The sequence below is a fragment of the Bombus pascuorum genome, chromosome 2 (assembly GCF_905332965.1).
Source record: "Bombus pascuorum chromosome 2, iyBomPasc1.1, whole genome shotgun sequence".
NCBI lineage: Eukaryota > Metazoa > Arthropoda > Insecta > Hymenoptera > Apidae > Bombus > Bombus pascuorum.
In genome coordinates, this window is record NC_083489.1 from 8,429 (window position 1) to 23,688 (window position 15,260).

The following is a 15,260-nucleotide window of genomic DNA, read 5'->3' on the forward strand; positions in this document are numbered from 1 at the left end:
AACCTAACCCCAACCTAACCCCAACCTAACCCCAACCTAACCCCAACCTAACCCCAACCTAACCCCAACCTAACCCCAACCTAACCCCAACCTAACCCCAACCTAACCCCAACCTAACCCCAACCTAACCCCAACCTAACCCCAACCTAACCCCAACCTAACCCCAACCTAACCCCAACCTAACCCCAACCTAACCCCAACCTAACCCCAACCTAACCCCAACCTAACCCCAACCTAACCCCAACCTAACCCCAACCTAACCCCAACCTAACCCCAACCTAACCCCAACCTAACCCCAACCTAACCCCAACCTAACCCCAACCTAACCCCAACCTAACCCCAACCTAACCCCAACCTAACCCCAACCTAACCCCAACCTAACCCCAACCTAACCCCAACCTAACCCCAACCTAACCCCAACCTAACCCCAACCTAACCCCAACCTAACCCCAACCTAACCCCAACCTAACCCCAACCTAACCCCAACCTAACCCCAACCTAACCCCAACCTAACCCCAACCTAACCCCAACCTAACCCCAACCTAACCCCAACCTAACCCCAACCTAACCCCAACCTAACCCCAACCTAACCCCAACCTAACCCCAACCTAACCCCAACCTAACCCCAACCTAACCCCAACCTAACCCCAACCTAACCCCAACCTAACCCCAACCTAACCCCAACCTAACCCCAACCTAACCCCAACCTAACCCCAACCTAACCCCAACCTAACCCCAACCTAACCCCAACCTAACCCCAACCTAACCCCAACCTAACCCCAACCTAACCCCAACCTAACCCCAACCTAACCCCAACCTAACCCCAACCTAACCCAACCTAACCCCAACCTAACCCCAACCTAACCCCAACCTAACCCCAACCTAACCCCAACCTTTTTTTTTTTTTTTTTTTTTACGTGGGGAAATCCTCATGGACACCCTTCCCCCAATGGGGGTCGGGTAGTGTCGGACTCTTACCGACTAAAACCACCACGTGGCTGCTCGTACGCACAGGGAAGAAGAGGGCCCAGGGGTATCACGGTTGAAAATCTCCTGTAAGCCCTCCTCTCATCGTCTTCCCTCCTAGTACGGAGGGGATGCTTCGCTGTGACTCCCGGGGCAGCCAACCCCGGGGTCATCTTCCTCTTGTTGTTTCCGTATCCGTTGGGGGAGATGGCGGCCTCCCCCCGTTGCGCCCACTTCTCTCGCGTCGTATCCTTGCCGGGTGCTCGGCTCGGACCCTGAGCCGCTCCGCCCGCTCCTTCGCGAGCATGATTTGCTCGCAAAAGTCCCTCACTGCCTCGTAGTCCGACCGGCTACGTAGCAGCGCCTCCACGATCCTCCTCGGGGACAGGTCGTCCCCGATCTTCACCGTCAGGGTGTGTCTCTGCATGGCCCACGCGGGGCAGTGCTGCAGAGTGTGCTGGGCGTTGTCCTCCGCCTCCCCGCAGTGGTGACAGATGTTGGTCACCTCCTTCCGAATCTTCTTCAGGAACTCCCCGAACACTCCGTGCCCGGTGAGCACTTGGGTCAGCCTGTAGGTCAGCGGAACGCCCCGCGCTTCCTTCCACCTGTCCCAGACGGGCAGGACCGCGTCTACCGCGCGGTGGGACGTCTTCCTCGCCTCCTTCTCCAGTAGGAGCCGCCACCTCTCCCATGTCTCCTCTTCTATCTCCTTCCTCACCTGCGGAGCGTCTTCGTCTCGATCCCCGTCCCTGACCCTCGTGGCTCCGTACACCTTTTGAAGGGCCAGGGCTTGCAACGCGTATGGAGGGGATGCCGCCAGGACGGTCGCGGACGCGTGCGACACCGTCCTGTACCCTCTCGCTATCCTCAGAGCGGTGGTGCGTTGAACCGCCCGCAGGAGTGTCTGACTTCGCCTGCTCGCGGCCAGATCCCTCGCCCAGATGGGCGCACCGTACATCGCTCGGGCTCTGACCACCCCGTCGTACAGCCTGCGCACCGCTCTCCCGGCGCCTCCGATGTTCGGGAGGATGCCGCATAGGGCGTTGGCCGCTGCCGCCACCTTTGGGGCGAGGCTCTCGAAGTGGGGCTCGAACGACCATTGGTCGTCGATGATGAGGCCCAGGTACCTCAGTTGGCTCCCCACCCGGACCCCTACCCCGTCCACGTCGATCGTCAGTCCATCCGGGGGCGGTCCTCTGCGTCTTCCGTCGTAGAACCCGAGCGCCTCCGTCTTGGCCGGAGCGACCTTCAGCCCCAGTTCTCCGATGGCCCTCGCCGCTCGCCGGGTGGCCTCCGTGGCAGCCTCCGCCGTCTCGTACCACCAGCGCCCTCCTGCCACGACCAGGGTGTCGTCCGCGTAGCATATCAGTCCCGTGCTTCCGGGCATCGGGGTGCGGAGCACGTAGTCGTAGGCGGTTATCCACAGCATCGGTCCCAGGACCGAGCCCTGCGGCACTCCGCGCTCCACCGCTCTTCTCTCCTCTCCCTCCGTGGATCTGTACGTTATCCACCTCTCCCGGAGGTATGCCCCGATTATCCTCCGGAGGTACCCCGGAACCTCGAAGAATCGCAGGGCCTCTCTGATCTTGCTCCACGGGATCGAGTTGAAGGCGTTGGTGATGTCCAGGGAGACCGCTATCGCGATCCCTTCTCGAGCCACCACTCTCTCCACCCCCTCTCTCAATCTGCGGATCGCGTCGATGGTGGACCTCCCGCGACGGAACCCGAACTGGTTGTCGTGCCAGCCTGGTACCCTGGACTCCATGTGCGCCCCCAGACGGGAGGCGATTACTCTCTCGAAGAGCTTGCCCACCTCGTCCAGGAGGCATATCGGTCTGTACGCCGATGGGGACTCCGGCGGTCGACCCTCCTTCCTCAGCAGCACCAGCCTCGCCACCTTCCACGCCCGGGGGTATGCGCCTTCCCTCAGGCACCTGTTGTACAGATGCAGCAGGCGGGGGGCCATGATGTCCATGGTCTCCGCCCACACCCGCCCGGGGATTCCGTCCGGCCCCGGCGCCACGTCCTTGGCAGCCATCTTCTTGGTGGCTGCTTCCAGTTCCTCCCTCGTTATGTGCGCTCCGGGTTGATCCATCGCCGGTCCGCCGCCGCCGCTCCGAGTGCATCCCCTCTCCTCTGGGGGGGCCTGTTCCGTATCCTCGTGGCGCCTCGGGGAGTCTTCCTCCTCTTCGCCTCCTTCTTCTTCCGGTCGTGGGAACAGCGTGTCGATCACCCGTGCTAGTAGTTCCCGATCCATGTTCTCGGTTATCGGGGGAGCCGCCGGCCTGAGTTTCCTCAGCACCGTCTTGTACGGTCTTCCCCATGGATCGGATTCCACGGATTCCAACAGCCGTTTCCACGACGCCTCTTTCGCTTCCTTTATGGCCCTTTGCAGGGCCATTCTGGCTTCTCTGTGGGCCCTGTACCTCTCGAGGATCTCCTCTTCGTTGCGGTTCCGCCCTCTTCTTCTCGCCCTAGCGAGAAGCCTGCGGGCTCTGTGGCAGTCGTCTCGCAGGTCCGCGATCTCCCGCGACCACCAGTAGACGCTGCTGTTGTCGCGCCTAGACCCGGCGCTGGTTCGCGGCATGGAGGCGTCGCAGGCTCTCCTCATCCATTCTCCCAATTCCTGCGCCTCCCCGTCCACGTTGCCTCGGTTCTTGTTCCTCTTCGCGTCCCAGCACCAAGCCGCTACGGTGGCCGTTGCCCGAAGCATGTCCCCGTCCCTCTCCTTCAGTTTCCATCGGCGAGGAGGGGGCAGCCCCGGGCGGCTCGATGTCCTTCCCTCGACGTTGTTGTTGTTGTCGCCGCTCGTGCTTCTCTTGGCGGGTTCGATGTCCATTAGCACGTAGAGGTGGTCCGCTAGCGTTTCCATCTCTACGGCCACCCGCCAGTTCCTTATTCTGGGGTGGAGCCTCTGCGTCGCCCACGTCAGATCTATGACCGACGCTCCTCTCCGCCCCACGTATGTGGACTCCGAGCCTCTGTTGACCAGCACGAGACCGAGACCCGCGGCCCAGTCCGCCAGTTCTCTGCCTCTCGTGGTGGTTCTGTCGTTGCCCCACGTCGTGGAGTGGGCGTTGAAGTCCCCCAGTACGAGCACCTGTCGGGGGAGAAGCCTCCTTACGCACTCTCCCATCTCGTCCAGTAGGTCCTCGAACGCCCGGATGTCGCAGTTGGGAGAGATGTATACCCCCACCACCACGAGGTCCGTCCATTCGACCGCCACGAACCCGTTGCCTCTTTCCGCGATTCGCCCGGAGACTCCCGAGGTACACGGCCAAGTGATGGCCACCCATCCGCTTAGATCTCCCGCCCATTGGGGGGATGCGGGGATGTTGTACGGCTCCGCCACCACCGCCACGTCGGTCCTGCTCTCCCGGATGGACTGGTAGAGCAGGTCCTGGGCCCTTCCGGCTCTGCCCAAGTTACACTGGAGGACCCGGAATTTACTCGGTCACCTCCATGGCCTCCCCCGGGCCACTCACTCCGATGGTGCTATCCTTCCCTCCGACTGGTGGGTTGCCCGACAGGCTGGCCTGCTCCGCGGCTCCGGTGACGCCCTTGCTCGTGGTTGTCGCCGTGGCCTCTGCTGCCTTGGCCATCGCCGTTCTCCGCGCCCTTCTCCTTCCGGATGGTCCTACCTCCGGTGGTTTGCACGCCGCGCTTCCCATCCTGTGTTTTGACGGGGCTCCTTTTGCCTCGCAGATGGAGCACCTCGGCGATGCGGCCGTGCAGTTCCTCGCCCTGTGCCCCTCTTCTCCGCACCGGAAACACAGGTGGGTTCTTCTCACCGGGGAGACGCACATCGCCGCCATGTGGCCCACCTCCAGGCATCGGAAACACTGGAGCGGTCTCCTGGGGAGTGCGATCACCTTTGCCCTGGTCCACCCCAGTGTGACCCTCCCCGCTTGAGCCAGTTTACGGGCTCCGGCCACGGGGCACTTGGCGTAGAATATCCCCATGCCGCTTCTAGATGTTCCCGCGCTCCATGCTCTGACGTCGCGGGGCTGGCAGTCCGCCGCCCTGGACAGCTCCTCCAGCAGTTCCTCCTCGTTCAGGGATATATCGACCCCCACCAATTTGATCTCGGCCGTCGGTACCGGGACTGATACTCTGACGGTGGAGGGGTCCAATACCCCGGCTAATCGCGACGCCAACTGCGTGGCCTTGCTCATGCCGGCGTCGTCCGGGATATTGATCACCATGGCCCCGGTCGCCGCCTTTCTCGTTCGGACGTACTCCAGTCCGCATTTCTGGAGGGTCTTGTCCCGTCTCGCCTCCGCCAGGATCTCCTCGTACGTCTTCGGAGCCCCTTCCCTCAGCGTGAGCGTTACCGCCGATGACGTTGGGGGGGGTCGGAGTGCTGGCCGCACGACCGCCGATCCCGCCCTGCCCGCCACCGTCGCGTACGTCCGTTTCGCCGGTTGGGCTCCTGCCTTCTTCTCTCCGTTTCCTTCTCTCCTCCTTTCCCCTCCACCTAATGCGGCCGGGGTCGTCCTTGGCGGTTGCCCGGCTGGTCCCACCGCCGATCTCGTCCTGTTTGTTTGTGGCGCTATGGGGAGGGGGGCGCCGTGGCCCGCTTCTTTCCTCCTCTGTTCCCTGGCCTTCCGTCTCGCCTTCCGCGAGACCATGGTCCTCCATTCCCCGTCCGTCTCCTGTCCCTGTCCCGCTTGCTGTTGAGAGGGTTGGGAGGATTGCGGGGATTGTTGGGGAGGCTTCGGGCCCGCCGTCCGCGGCATCGTCGTCCGCTCTTTGTCGCCGCTGATATTCCCTCCTGTCGCTTGTCTCGGCAGGCTCGTTCCCCTGAGGGCTTCCCTGAGCTCTTCCCTCAGGGTCCCCAACAGGGATGGGCCGAGGCTGCTTATCGACTTCTTTAGCATCTCTATTTCCGATGCGATGTCGTCCTTGGCCCTCCCGCTGCTCCGGGGAGCCTGCGCCTCCGTCGGGGACGGCGCCGCTGTCTCGGCCGTGCCTTTCAGGAACCTATTTATCCTTTGTTCCAACTCCTCGTTCCTCCTCTTCAGGCTTTCCACCTCTCTTTCCAGCGCCTCCCTCTTCTTCCTTTCTTCCAGGAAGTCTGGCACCCGGGAGGTGGTTGTTTGGTGGGACCATGCCGCGACGGTGTACTCGACCGCGTCCTTGAGGGTTTTGACGTACGTCCCCTTGAGGTTGGAGGACGTCGCCGCCACCTTCAGGACCTCGGCCTGATGTCGCCGTACTTCGGCGTCCACGTCTCTCGGTGAGGACCCTTGGATAACGTTCCTCAATCGGTCCGACACCTCTGGAGTCACTTTCGTTATTTTCCTCTTCTTGCCCCTCGCGGTGACCGAGGCCATTGACTCCTCGTCCTCCGATCTGCCATCCGAGGTCGACTCCTTTCTCATCCGAGACGACTCTATCGAGCCGTCTATGGACCTGTGCCCATCTTGCGCTTTCACTTTGTCCCTGACGTTCTTGGGGATTTTGAACGTTTGGAACACGTTGCCGCTGTGCTCCGCTGCGGTTGGAAGCGGGGTTGACGGGACCGCGAGCGGGGCGAGCGACGGCGTCGGTGTCGGTTTCCCTCCCCGGCTGTTGCTTCTTCTCCTGTCCACGGGTCCCGCCCTCTCCGCTTTTCTCTCCCCGCTTCTTCCGCGGTTCTTTGCCGCTTCGATGTTGTTCGCTTTTGTCCTTGCGGGAGGCCCACCCTCGCGGGTCTCCTCCATCGCGACGTCTTCCATTTCTTCACCGGACGCGTTTACGCGTATGGGGGCCCGGTGGCCCACCCCCACACGGCCACGGTCGCTAGCTAACGACGCAGTGGGGCCCGCTTGACCACCCACTCCTGCGCCGGTACTGGGGTATCCCTCCCCTGCACCGTAAACGTCGATTTCTTGGTTATCCTGCATATCCATATATCCATATTTTTTTCTTTCTTCTTCTTCCTCCTTCCTCCTTCCTTCTTCATCAGGTGCATGGTTGACGAGCCATGCCCTCGTTTGCTTTGCCACTCACTCTTTCGCACCCTACCCCGGTCGGGACCGATGCAGGATGACGGGGAGCCCCACGTGAAGGTGAGGTGAGTGGTCTTGACAGATATGGGCCCACCAACTTCTCCGAAGTTCTCCGCACCGGATCAGCGATCTGACGGGCGCCACAGCGCCGACCAGCCGCCACCCGACTATAGGTGAACATCAGATACATCGGGGTTTCTCAGGGCATGATGCTACGCACTGAGAACCCATACCCGCCTCGTGCTCCCCAACCTAACCCCAACCTAACCCCAACCTAACCCCAACCTTTTTTTTTTTTTTTTTTTTTTTTTTTTTTTTTTTTTTTTTTTTACGTGGGGAAATCCTCATGGACACCCTTCCCCCAATGGGGGTCGGGTAGTGTCGGACTCTTACCGACTAAAACCACCACGTGGCTGCTCGTACGCACAGGGAAGAAGAGGGCCCAGGGGTATCACGGTTGAAAATCTCCTGTAAGCCCTCCTCTCATCGTCTTCCCTCCTAGTGCGGAGGGGATGCTTCGCTGTGACTCCCGGGGCAGCCAACCCCGGGGTCATCTTCCTCTTGTTGTTTCCGTATCCGTTGGGGGAGATGGCGGCCTCCCCCCGTTGCGCCCACTTCTCTCGCGTCGTATCCTTGCCGGGTGCTCGGCTCGGACCCTGAGCCGCTCCGCCCGCTCCTTCGCGAGCATGATTTGCTCGCAAAAGTCCCTCACTGCCTCGTAGTCCGACCGGCTACGTAGCAGCGCCTCCACGATCCTCCTCGGGGACAGGTCGTCCCCGATCTTCACCGTCAGGGTGTGTCTCTGCATGGCCCACGCGGGGCAGTGCTGCAGAGTGTGCTGGGCGTTGTCCTCCGCCTCCCCGCAGTGGTGACAGATGTTGGTCACCTCCTTCCGAATCTTCTTCAGGAACTCCCCGAACACTCCGTGCCCGGTGAGCACCTGGGTCAGCCTGTAGGTCAGCGGAACGCCCCGCGCTTCCTTCCACCTGTCCCAGACGGGCAGGACCGCGTCTACCGCGCGGTGGGACGTCTTCCTCGCCTCCTTCTCCAGTAGGAGCCGCCATCTCTCCCATGTCTCCTCTTCTATCTCCTTCCTCACCTGCAGAGGATCTTCGTCTCGATCCCCGTCCCTGACTCTCGTGGCTCCGTACACCTTTTGAAGGGCCAGGGCTTGCAACGCGTATGGAGGGGATGCCGCCAGGACGGTCGCGGACGCGTGCGACACCGTCCTGTACCCTCTCGCTATCCTCAGAGCGGTGGTGCGTTGAACCGCCCGCAGGAGTGTCTGACTTCGCCTGCTCGCGGCCAGATCCCTCGCCCAGATGGGCGCACCGTACATCGCTCGGGCTCTGACCACCCCGTCGTACAGCCTGCGCACCGCTCTCCCGGCGCCTCCGATGTTCGGGAGGATGCCGCATAGGGCGTTGGCCGCTGCCGCCACCTTTGGGGCGAGGCTCTCGAAGTGGGGCTCGAACGACCATTGGTCGTCGATGATGAGGCCAAGGTACCTCAGTTGGCTCCCCACCCGGACCCCTACCCCGTCCACGTCGATCGTCAGTCCATCCGGGGGCGGTCCTCTGCGTCTTCTGTCGTAGAACCCGAGCGCCTCCGTCTTGGCCGGAGCGACCTTCAGCCCCAGTTCTCCGATGGCCCTCGCCGCTCGCCGGGTGGCCTCCGTGGCAGCCTCCGCCGTCTCGTACCACCAGCGCCCTCCTGCCACGACCAGGGTGTCGTCCGCGTAGCAGATCAGTCCCGTGCTTCCGGGCATCGGGGTGCGGAGCACGTAGTCGTAGGCGGTTATCCACAGCATCGGTCCCAGGACCGAGCCCTGCGGCACTCCGCGCTCCACCGCTCTTCTCTCCTCTCCCTCCGTGGATCTGTACGTTATCCACCTCTCCCGGAGGTATGCCCCGATTATCCTCCGGAGGTACCCCGGAACCTCGAAGAATCGCAGGGCCTCTCTGATCTTGCTCCACGGGATCGAGTTGAAGGCGTTGGTGATGTCCAGGGAGACCGCTATCGCGATCCCTTCTCGAGCCACCACTCTCTCCACCCCCTCTCTCAATCTGCGGATCGCGTCGATGGTGGACCTCCCGCGACGGAACCCGAACTGGTTGTCGTGCCAGCCTGGTACCCTGGACTCCATGTGCGCCCCCAGACGGGAGGCGATTACTCTCTCGAAGAGCTTGCCCACCTCGTCCAGGAGGCATATCGGCCTGTACGCCGATGGGGACTCCGGCGGTCGACCCTCCTTCCTCAGCAGCACCAGCCTCGCCACCTTCCACGCCCGGGGGTATGCGCCTTCCCTCAGGCACCTGTTGTACAGATGCAGCAGGCGGGGGGCCATGATGTCCATGGTCTCCGCCCACACCCGCCCGGGGATTCCGTCCGGCCCCGGCGCCACGTCCTTGGCAGCCATCTTCTTGGTGGCTGCTTCCAGTTCCTCCCTCGTTATGTGCGCTCCGGGTTGATCCGTCGCCGGTCCGCCGCCGCCGCTCCGAGTGCATCCCCTCTCCTCGTGAGGGGCCTGTTCCGTATACTCGCGGCGCCTCGGGGAGTCTTCCTCCTCTTCGCCTCCTTCTTCTTCCGGTCGTGGGAACAGCGTGTCGATCACCCGTGCTAGTAGTTCCCGATCCATGTTCTCGGTTATCGGGGGAGCCGCCGGCCTGAGTTTCCTCAGCACCGTCTTGTACGGTCTTCCCCATGGATCGGATTCCACGGATTCCAACAGCCGTTTCCACGACGCCTCTTTCGCTTCCTTTATGGCCCTTTGCAGGGCCATTCTGGCTTCTCTGTGGGCCCTGTACCTCTCGAGGATCTCCTCTTCGTTGCGGTTCCGCCCTCTTCTTCTCGCCCTGGCGAGCAGCCTGCGGGCTCTGTGGCAGTCGTCTCGCAGGTCCGCGATCTCCCGCGACCACCAGTAGACGCTGCTGTTGTCGCGCCTAGACCCGGCGCTGGTTCGCGGCATGGAGGCGTCGCAGGCTCTCCTCATCCATTCTCCCAATTCCTGCGCCTCCCCGTCCACGTTGCCTCGGTTCTTGTTCCTCTTCGCGTCCCAGCACCAAGCCGCTACGGTGGCCGTTGCCCGAAGCATGTCCCCGTCCCTCTCCTTCAGTTTCCATCGGCGAGGAGGGGGCAGCCCCGGGCGGCTCGATGTCCTTCCCTCGACGTTGTTGTTGTTGTCGCCGCTCGTGCTTCTCTTGGCGGGTTCGATGTCCATTAGCACGTAGAGGTGGTCCGCTAGCGTTTCCATCTCTACGGCCACCCGCCAGTTCCTTATTCTGGGGTGGAGCCTCTGCGTCGCCCACGTCAGATCTATGACCGACGCTCCTCTCCGCCCCACGTATGTGGACTCCGAGCCTCTGTTGACCAGCACGAGACCGAGACCCGCGGCCCAGTCCGCCAGTTCTCTGCCTCTCGTGGTGGTTCTGTCGTTGCCCCACGTCGTGGAGTGGGCGTTGAAGTCCCCCAGTACGAGCACCTGTCGGGGGAGAAGCCTCCTTACGCACTCTCCCATCTCGTCCAGTAGGTCCTCGAACGCCCGGATGTCGCAGTTGGGAGAGATGTATACCCCCACCACCACGAGGTCCGTCCATTCGACCGCCACGAACCCGTTGCCTCTTTCCGCGATTCGCCCGGAGACTCCCGAGGTACACGGCCAAGTGATGGCCACCCATCCGCTTAGATCTCCCGCCCATTGGGGGGATGCGGGGATGTTGTACGGCTCCGCCACCACCGCCACGTCGGTCCCGCTCTCCCGGATGGACTGGTAGAGCAGGTCCTGGGCCCTTCCGGCTCTGCCCAAGTTACACTGGAGGACCCGGAATTTACTCGGTCACCTCCATGGCCTCCCCCGGGCCACTCACTCCGATGGTGCTATCCTTCCCTCCGACTGGTGGGTTGCCCGACAGGCTGGCCTGCTCCGCGGCTCCGGTGACGCCCTTGCTCGTGGTTGTCGCCGTGGCCTCTGCTGCCTTGGCCATCGCCGTTCTCCGCGCCCTTCTCCTTCCGGATGGTCCTACCTCCGGTGGTTTGCACGCCGCGCTTCCCATCCTGTGTTTTGACGGGGCTCCTTTTGCCTCGCAGATGGGGCATCTCGGCGATGCGGCCGTGCAGTTCCTCGCCCTGTGCCCCTCTTCTCCGCACCGGAAACACAGGTGGGTTCTTCTCACCGGGGAGACGCACATCGCCGCCATGTGGCCCACCTCAAGGCATCGGAAACACTGGAGCGGTCTCCTGGGGAGTGCGATCACCTTTGCCCTGGTCCACCCCAGTGTGACCCTCCCCGCTTGAGCCAGTTTACGGGCTCCGGCCACGGGGCACTTGGCGTAGAATATCCCCATGCCGCTTCTAGATGTTCCCGCGCTCCATGCTCTGACGTCGCGGGGCTGGCAGTCCGCCGCCCTGGACAGCTCCTCCAGCAGTTCCTCCTCGTTAAGGGATATGTCGACCCCCACCAATTTGATCTCGGCCGTCGGTACCGGGACTGATACTCTGACGGTGGAGGGGTCCAATACCCCGGCTAGTCGCGACGCCAACTGCGTGGCCTTGCTCATGCCGGCGTCGTCCGGGATATTGATCACCATGGCCCCGGTCGCCGCCTTTCTCGTTCGGACGTACTCCAGTCCGCATTTCTGGAGGGTCTTGTCCCGTCTCGCCTCCGCCAGGATCTCCTCGTACGTCTTCGGAGCCCCGTCCCTCAGCGTGAGCGTTACCGCCGATGACGTTGGGGGGCGTCGGAGTGCTGGCCGCACGACCGCCGATCCCGCCCTGCCCGCCACCGTCGCGTACGTCCGTTTCGCCGGTTGGGCTCCTGTCTTCTTCTCTCCGTTTCTTTCTCTCCTCCTTTCCCCTCCACCTAATGCGGCGGGGGTCGTCCTTGGCGGTTGCCCGGCTGGTCCCACCGCCGATCTCGCCCTGCTAGTTTGTGGCGCGATGGGGAGGGGGGCGCCGTGGCCCGCTTCTTTCCTCCTCTGTTCCCTGGCCTTCCGTCTCGCATTCCGCGAGACCATGGTCCTCCATTCCCCGTCCGTCTCCTGTCCCTGTCCCTCTTGCTGTTGAGAGGGTTGGGAGGATTGCGGGGGTTGTTGGGGAGGCTTCGGGCTCGCCGTCCGCGGCATCGTCGTCCGCTCTTTGTCGCCGCTGTTGTTCCCTCCTGTCGCTTGTCTCGGCAGGCCCGTTCCCCTGAGGGCTTCCCTGAGCTCTTCCCTCAGGGTCCCCAACAGGGATGGGCCGAGGCTGCTTATCGACTTCTTTAGCATCTCTATTTCTGCTCCGATGTCGTCCTTGGCCCTCCCGCTGCTCCGGGGAGCCTGCGCCTCCGTCGGGGACGGCGCCGCTGTCTCGGCCGTGCCTTTCAGGAACCTGTCTATCCTTTGTTCCAACTCCTCGTTCCTCCTCTTCAGGCTTTCCACCTCTCTTTCCAGCGCCTCCCTCTTCTTCCTTTCTTCCAGGAAGTCTGGCACCCGGGAGGTGGTTGTTTGGTGGGACCATGCCGCGACGGTGTACTCGACCGCGTCCTTGAGGGTTTTGACGTACGTCCCCTTGAGGTTGGAGGACGTCGCCGCCACCTTCAGGACCTCGGCCTGATGTCGCCGTACTTCGGCGTCCACGTCTCTCGGTGAGGACCCTTGGATAACGTTCCTCATTCGGTCCGACACCTCTGGAGTCACTTTCGTTATTTTTCTCTTCTTGCCCCTCCAGGTGACCGAGGCCATTGACTCCTCGTCCTCCGATCTGCCTTCCGAGGTCGACTCCTTTCTCATCTGAGACGGCTCTATCGAGCCGTCTATGGACCTGTGCCCATCTTGCGCTTTCACTTTGTCCCTGACGTTCTTGGGGATTTTGAACGTCTGGAACATGTTGCCGTTGTGCTCCGCTGCGGTTGGAAGCGGGGTTGACGGGACCGCGAGCGGGGCGTGCGACGGCGTCGGTGTCGGTTTCCCTCCCCGGCTGTTGCTTCTTCTCCTGTCCTCGGGTCCCGCCCTCTCCGCTTTTCTCTCCCCGCTTCTTCCGCGGTTCTTTGCCGCTTCGATGTTGTTCGCTTTTGTCCTTGCGGGAGGCCCACCCTCGCGGGTCTCCTCCATCGCGACGTCTTCCATTTCTTCACCGGACGCGTTTACGCGTATGGGGGCCCGGTGGCCCACCCCCACACGGCCACGGTCGCTAGCTAACGACGCAGTGGGGCCCGCTTGACCACCCACTCCTGCGCCGGTACTGGGGTATCCCTCCCCTGCACCGTAAACGTCGATTTCTTGGTTATCCTGCATATCCATATTTTTTTCTTTCTTCTTCTTCCTCCTTCCTCCTTCCTTCTTCATCAGGTGCATGGTTGACGAGCCATGCCCTCGTTTGCTTTGCCACTCACTCTTTCGCACCCTACCCCGGTCGGGACCGATGCAGGATGACGGGGAGCCCCACGTGAAGGTGAGGTGAGTGGTCTTGACAGATATGGGCCCACCAACTTCTCCGAAGTTCTCCGCACCGGATCAGCGATCTGACGGGCGCCACAGCGCCGACCAGCCGCCACCCGACTATAGGTGAACATCAGATACATCGGGGTTTCTCAGGGCATGATGCTACGCACTGAGAACCCATACCCGCCTCGTGCTCCCCAACCTAACCCCAACCTAACCCCAACCTAACCCCGTAGAATGGTTTTCCAACCCTCCAGATCGTTGTGGAAGGCTCTCCAACCATTTCCAATCACGTAGAATGGTTTTCCAACCCTCCACATCATTGTGGAAGGCTATCCAACGATTTCCAATCACGTAGAATGGATTTCCATCCCTCCACGTTGTTGTGGAACGTCCTCCCACGTTGTCGAACAACGTCGAATGGTTTTCCAACTCTCCAAAACGTTGTCAAAGTCTCTCCAACGATTTCCAATCACGCAGAATGGTTTTCTAACACTCCACTTCGTTGTGGAACGCTGTCCCACGTCGTCCAACGACGTCCCACGTTGTCCCACGGTGCAGTCCAGTCTAGATCATCCAAAATTCTTTTCCCGGCTTTTGGTGACCCAAACTGGACTGGTGCGTAGTTCTCAGCTTGGTATCGTTTTCCAAAGATTAATCAACTGATTAATTTTTGGAAAACGATGCCAATTACCAGGTCTCACCACGTGGAGGTGACTACGCACGAGACCCGCCCATGATTTCTTTCACATTATGCATCGGTCTCGACGTTCAACCTGTTGGCAGGAATGTCGAGTTCTGACTCTACGTGATCATGGGCCTGCGTAAAGAGATAACTGTTTCGTAGCCTAACTGCGAAACATACGTCTCCAACGCAGCGGTTACACGAATCTCTACAAACGTAAAACAAAGCTTACACGACGCAATATCTATCTCCCACACAACGCAACATGTATCTCACACACAACGATTACATCGATCGGTACAAACATCGTACAATAATTCGCAACCCTATCGGCAACATTCCGTATCAAAGATACATTTGTCTAACTTGGAACGAAAGAAAAGAAATGAGGCTGCTATGGAAAAGGAGCACCAACAATCAGACGATGAAAGAAAAAACCGCGGTTCGCCCGCAACGAACGTAATCGCGATCTCTCGAAAGAACTAACAAACCTACGCGACGTACCCCCGTGCACCAGATAACCCTAAGGTTCAGCCTAACCCAAGCATTGACCTTCGCCCGATTCCTGTCACGCCGTTTGGATCTTATCACGGTCGATGGCACTTGCCGATGATACCAGTGTCCAGCAAATGGGCCTGCGATTTAACACACTCCAACTGAACATGTTGAACTCGGGGAGGGACCGCTGAACAGGATTACGAAGGCAAGGCCCCAACTGAACAGTGGGGTCCACCCCCACGGGTTCGATCAGAATTACGGAGGACGTGAAATGCAGGTCCCTGTCCAAGTACCGAAGTACCAATCGGACAGGATTGCGGACCTGCGACTCGATCGTCAACAGATTCACAGGTATCACCAGCGTGATGACAACGCCCGCGATTCGAGGCAAACGACGAGCAGTCGTCGAGTAGTCACCAAGACAAGAGGTGTCCTTGGGCGACCTATGAATCCAAAGAGTTGTCCAGTGCACGTTGACCCGCACGTACCCGGGATACGCGCGAGCGAGTACGCCACGCCGCAGTTTGAAAGAACTGAGCGATCGCGAACCGATAAATCGCGGGAACAATTTTTCCAATGTGGTAAGCGTGGGGATCAAGACAGACGAGATATATGTTTTTCATTCCAAGATGGATAAGTATCTTTGTACGGAATGAGTTTACAATGCACATAACATAGGTATCTATCTTATGATTAATTAAG

General features: G+C 60.9%; 2 protein-coding genes across 2 annotated transcripts; both read right to left on the reverse strand.

Annotated features, from left to right (window-relative positions):
• Nucleotides 1–1,135: 1,135 nt before the first annotated feature.
• Nucleotides 1,136–6,860, reverse strand: LOC132904628 (uncharacterized). Its single transcript, XM_060955280.1, has 2 exons — nucleotides 4,452–6,860; nucleotides 1,136–4,396 (listed from the first exon to the last, which is right to left on the reverse strand). The coding sequence occupies exons 1-2, from the start codon at nucleotides 6,858–6,860 to the stop codon at nucleotides 1,136–1,138; spliced, it is 5,670 nt and encodes a 1,889-aa protein (XP_060811263.1).
• A 649-nt stretch (nucleotides 6,861–7,509) lies between these two features.
• On the reverse strand, nucleotides 7,510–13,288 carry LOC132904659 (uncharacterized). Its single transcript, XM_060955347.1, has 2 exons — nucleotides 10,826–13,288; nucleotides 7,510–10,770 (listed from the first exon to the last, which is right to left on the reverse strand). The coding sequence occupies exons 1-2, from the start codon at nucleotides 13,286–13,288 to the stop codon at nucleotides 7,510–7,512; spliced, it is 5,724 nt and encodes a 1,907-aa protein (XP_060811330.1).
• Between the last annotated feature and the right edge of the window lie 1,972 nt (nucleotides 13,289–15,260).